At 37.2% G+C, this 6000-nt stretch overlaps 1 protein-coding gene across 1 annotated transcript in view; it reads left to right on the top strand.

The window, feature by feature from the left end:
- The window catches only part of Pappa2 (pappalysin 2), a 300191-nt gene that overhangs the window by 121808 nt on the left and 172383 nt on the right, over positions 1 to 6000 (top strand). The window contains exon 4 of the mRNA XM_004626777.2: positions 2560 to 2705. Within this exon, the coding sequence (XP_004626834.1) occupies positions 2560 to 2705 (146 nt within the window). The remainder of the gene's footprint in view (positions 1 to 2559; positions 2706 to 6000) is intronic.

The raw sequence follows: 6000 nt of genomic DNA, 5'->3' as shown, positions 1-6000 counted from the left end.
GCAACCATTATGGAAATCAGTATGGAGACTCCTTAGAAAAGTTGGTCTGGAAATCCCCTTTAAACCAGCTATTCCTCTACTGGGAATTTTTCCAGAGGATATTTATCTCTTTAAATACATAATTCTGGTCAATTCATGATCCTTAAGCATCTTATTGTATTTGTGAAGTTGTTTCACTTTTTCTTTAATATTAACTTCTCTTAATTATTTATTTCTACTCCAAGATGTTAAGGTGGGCGTTCAAGATCTATGTCCATTTTCTCCCCTACTATAAGTCTGAGCCAACCTCCAGTCACACTGTTTGTGAAGCTGACAACTATCTCCATGATTAGCTTTTGAAATGGTGTACATATGTTGAATAGGTGGGCATTTTTCGTGGAAAGCATATTCACTGATTTCAAATGATGTCACCCTCCAGTTTAGAGAATAATCCCCATAACAGTGTTATTTCCAACAAAATAAAGTTTTGTTATATCAGTTCAGTTAACAAAGATTTCCAAGTGTCTCCAGTGTTTTAAAATTTATTCCCTCCCTTAGACTTGCTGGGAACTTTCTATATTTCTGTGAAGGGCAGGCATCTGAGCAACCACACCCAGATTACCATCGGCATGACACAAACACTTTCATCTGGAAGGGTAATTTATGGCTGGGGAGAGAGTTGGGCAGAGAAGCAAAGGGAGATGAGTAGAACCTGCTAGTGATCTTGGTGTGGAAGAAGAAGTCCCTTGGAGGATGCTCAACGGACATGAAGAGAAATGCTGGGTTGAGAAAGGACAGGAGGAGGTTGACCAATGCTGGTAAATGGCAGGAAGAGAAGCCAGTGACAGACAGATAGCCCAGGAGATGTGCCAGGAGCAGTGGGATTCACGAAAGTGAAGGAAGCTAAGAAAGAAAAGCTGTTCAGTTAGCGACTTCCGAGTTAACTGGAAACCTGGAATAGGAACAGAAAATGGTGAACTGATCTCAATGTAGGCTGTTCCTCTCCTCCCCTCCCCTTCCCTCTCCTCTTCTCCTATTTCCCTTTCTCTTCTTGTTCTTCCTTTTTCCTTTTCCTCCCCCTGCCTCCCTCCCTCCTGTTCCTCTCTCTTCCCCTTTCTCCTTCCCACCTCCCCAGGCTTATCTCCACACTGAAGATTTAGTTGATGTCATCATTACCCCAATCGGCAAAAATAATTCTAATTATTTTCAATAAACAAGAAAGGGAAAGAGAATGTGACTATTGTCCAGAGAAAACTAGTCAACAGTCCAAAAACATTGTGTCTCCATAAAAACAGTAGAAGAAATATCCTTCGCATCATATCTGACATCACCTTATAGAGCTGAAATGATTGCTTGTGTCTGAACACTACTTTTCCAAAATATTATGTTAATAAAATACTATCTAAAACCCCTTTATCTTAAACATCTGTGGTTCTAAAGCAAAGTGTTTTGGGGTTTTTTGTTTTTAGTCCTCTTTTATATTCTGTTTCAATGAATAGAGAAGGAGGTTCCTTCAGGATCCTTCTTTCTCTGGAGTCCCTAGGTGGCATCAGTCTCATGGTTGGGAGGCAATGTAACAACTAGGAAGCATAATCTGAAAGAGAATTTCCACCCTGTGCTACAGGACTGTCTCCCTGGCTGAAGTTATGATAGGAGTGTTTCTCCCTTTGGGATGATAAGCCAGGCTACTGGGGTAAATAGTTGTGGATCCGAAAGGCCACTGAACTCTGGTTTAGTTCATACAAGCTCTGTTTGGTGAGGATGGAAAAGCTCTATTTGCTTGTGGTAAAGTTGTAAGTTTCACTGATGCCAGGAAGCTGCAGGGTTTTGACAGTCTATGAGCTTATAGAGACACCAAAAGCACATTTCCTTTTTGCATGGGTCATGGAATTTGTGATTTTAATAACTTTACTTCTGTGCATGAACACAAGTATAATATTGCCTAGGGCTATGAAAATTACCAGTAAAGACACTTGGTAAGTATCCTAAGGTCGTAGAGATTTTCTATGGATTAGAGCCTGGGAACGGGAAGTATATATTTAATAATTATTATATGCAGGAGCTTTATGATGTCCTCTAATACCTATAACTCATTCTATTTTTCCCATTTTAATTACTATTTCGAACTGCAGTCCTTTTTCACCTAAAAAATAATGTTTTCAATAAACATATGCTGATGTAGTAATTTACTGGTCTTCCTATAATCATAAGAATCAGGCACTAGAAGGAGAAGAATCGGAGGCTGAAAGCTAGAAAGCCTTCTTTACCACATCCTGGGAATAATTCTTAATACAAAAAAAATAGTAGTACTAATAGTATTATTGGATTTATCCTGAAGAAATAAGGTGAGTGTTGTGGGGAATGGAGAATGATGTCAAATATTATATTAATTCAGTGTTTATAAATGCAGGCTACTCCTTGGCATAAATACTGCAAATGTGTGTCCGTGCTTATTTCGGACCTTCATGCCTCTCCAGAAGCCTACACTGACTGGCATGCCATTGGGATGACCAGGTCTACCTTGCTGTCCTTGGGGCCCACCTGCAGGTGTGACATGTTCTCTTCTTGTGTGCTCTCCAGGGCATACATGAGTGTGAAGGAGCTAAAGGAGGTCTTGCAGCTCAATGGCACCCATTTCCTCAATGTCTACTTTGCCACCTCAGTGCGAGAAAACCTTGCAGGTGCTGCCACCTGGCCTTGGGAGAAAGAAGCTGTCACTCACCTGGGTAAGTGAAATGAAGACCAAGCAGGGCAGAAAAAATGAGAACTGAAGGGGGGTTCACACAAGTGAGGTTTTGGGAAAGAAAAGAAGACAAAAAATAAATGTGTTCAATAAATTAGCTGCTTAGAGTTGAGAGTAGCTTTGGGGAGAGTCTATTGAAATGTTTCAATATACACATCAGAGTTCAATACCTAATTTGGAAAAATACATACATACATACATACATACATACATGCATGCATAAACACATACATTAAAATGTTTTAATCCACACAAATAAGGGGTAATAGAACAGTGGCAAACACTTGGGATGTTCTAGATTGAATTTATAATGAAAATGCAAATAACCTGATAACATGACATAAAATTTATTTTTAGTTTGAGAGACCACCAAGGGGGATACTTTCAAGAGTAAAGCCAGACAATAAAACCTGGGTTACAGTAATTATTGTACTATAAAACTTGTGGGCTTCTTGCATGGATTGGGTTTTGAAATAGATCCTGGGAAATTCAATCAAGAGCAGCTCATCTCAGAAGAAAGCACTGAGTGCAATGACTACATACTCATAAAATACAATACCTTTTGCCTTCCCTTTTTTTCCTTATAAAAGGAATCTTACCCAGGAACCAATATGGATCATTAAACCAGCCTAATACCCATGTGACAAAATAAGGATTATGAAATACAATGTGTATATATTTTCAGACTCTTCGATAGGATTCCTCCAAAATTCTTTAATGAATTACCACAGTTGGAAGGTTATTTCACATTACAAAGAGAATGGTTATAGCAACTGGAAAGTATTTTATAATAATTTAAAAGAGGTCATGCAAAGGTCATCCTCTTAGTAATCAAATACAAAACAGAGAAGAATAAATTAAAGGAAGATCTCATGATTTATGTACCACATGCTATGTATAATAGAGTCATTGTGACCCAGAGTGTGGGATATATTAAATTGATGATCACAGAAATCATGAAATAGTATCCAAAGGATAGCTAATATTGTAAATTGGAAAAGAAAAAGGATGAGTAGTAGATTAGCAAAAGGTAAAATATGCTGTTGCTCAAGGAAACAGAACATGAAAATCCATGTAGTAAATCAGGCTGAGATCAAGAAATATTATCTATCTATCTATCTATCTATCTATCTATCTATCTATCTATATATCGGCTATGGAAGATACAATAAAAGACAGATCCAAAATGAAGCATATTAGTCGAACTTTGATAGCATGTATAGCTAGATTTTATGAGTTCTATAATATCTGAAATAGTTTTAGAGTACTACAGTAGTCCTTTTATCACTAGGCTTTATTTTTCAGTTCTCAGTCCATGAGGAATCAAATTTATGATGTTATTTGGTGACCTGAGACTTTCAAGGCAAAAACATTGTTTGTGCTAGGAGCTTATTTTCAGGTACTCTAAATAAAACCTAGCATTTTTCCGAAGATGCAACATAAACAAAAGAATGAATTCAGACTCATTTGCAATTTTGCAAGTGGCTAGCCAAGGAAAGAGGGCTTGTTGGGTAGATTGAGCCATTTTGCTAGGCATGTCGTAAAAAGGACATGTACAATACAGGTTAAACCTTGTAACAGATAGAAAAAGATTCCAAAAGATTTAGATGAAGTTGTCAGGGAAGGGCTACAAGGTTAAGTTATCTACTTCCATGGTGGTTAGCAAACTGGAGATCCTCCTATGTTTCCAGTGAAAGCTAATGTAGATCATTCTAGCCTTCATGGTGGCCAAGGGTGGATGGAATGAAATAATGCATTTAATGCCAAATTTAGAGAAATTAACCTCATCACAACAGCAATAAAAGAAATGTAAAATATTGTAAGAAAGTACCTCCCAAATTACCAAGGATAACTTTTTGGTGCAAGGATAACATTTTGTTATAAAGGAATCTTGATAACAAGGTTTATTCAGCTAAGGTTTCCATATGCCTTACTTAGGTTTATCTTTGGTACAAAATCTACAACCTTAAATAATAGTCTTTCTGGCCATTATGGAGACAAATATCACCCATATCACAAGAATTTTGGAGTTGAAGAATACTGAATGATTTCTAACTTGACTGGAGTTGGAAAGTTTGTAAGATTCATTCAACTAAAAGCCCAACTAGATAAACTACTTAAAATTAGCTATTTTAAGACAGCAGACAACAGCCAAGGCAACAAGGACCTGAGGGTCCAATCCCAGGAGAAGAGTCATACATTGGAGAGAGTCCTACATAGAGCTCAGTTTTTCCTTTCAGAGAAATTGCCAAATTCTCTGTGATGAGAAAAGAGAAAAGATGTAGGCTAGAGCTTGCTTCAGTCTCAGTACTGGGAAGACAGAAATCAAAGTGCAGGCTCAAGATCCCTGAAGCACAGAAAGCACAAAAGGGAAGTGGATTTCCTGTTGTGGTATTTTTTGTGACCCTTACTGATTAATGAACTATACATTCTCAGAGCCAGCCAATGTCCAAGGAAGTAAGTAGAATATCACCTTGGATTCTAGTAGTCTCAGAACAAGGGAAAGAAACTGGATTTGAGGTCCTATTAAGGAGAAGGGGTTCTAAGACATAGCATGTGCAAAGAGAAATGGCCTAATCTCCATGAAGTCTAAAATTCAGCCTGAGATATTCTGAGCAGCTTTATTGTCCACATTCTAAATTCCTAGCAGAAGACAATTATATATTTTCTGGAGAAAGTGTCATTAAGAACATCTCCAATTTTCATCCACAGTGCCTAGCAATCGAAAAAAGACTACCAGTTATCCTAGCACATGGAGTCAGATAATGGTAGACAAAACCAAACCAATGTACAAACTACAGATTCAGATCCACAGAATATCCATATCATTGAGATACTAGTTACTGGCTTTAAGATAATTATGAGTAATATGTCAAAATATAAAAAAGATAGAGAGTTAGGTTACAGAATTAGAACATATAATGAGTCTAGTGGAAAGCTTAGAACTAAAAATAATTCTAGAATTCAGATAAATTACTAAATGGGATTATGAGCAGAAAAAGTAGTGACCTAGAAAATTTGTAGAAAATTGACAAATCGAAGTTCAGGGAAGGGATGAGAAGAATAGAAAAGAGCTAATATGAGATATAACAAACATTAATAATGTAAGTTGAAGTTCAGAGAAAGAGAGAAATGGAGGTATAGGCAATATGTAGAGATAATGGCTGAGAATCCTGCACCCTGACAAAAGACTTCAAATCTCAGATTTAAGATGTTATAAATATCCAAACAGGATCCACTACCAGGAAATTGCGTCACTGCGACAGTAAACATGTTGA

The sequence above is a fragment of the Octodon degus genome, unplaced genomic scaffold, assembly GCF_000260255.1.
Source record: "Octodon degus isolate 3935 unplaced genomic scaffold, OctDeg1.0 scaffold00017, whole genome shotgun sequence".
In the NCBI taxonomy this organism is placed as follows: domain Eukaryota; kingdom Metazoa; phylum Chordata; class Mammalia; order Rodentia; family Octodontidae; genus Octodon; species Octodon degus.
This window is presented reverse-complemented; position numbering and strand designations above follow the sequence as displayed.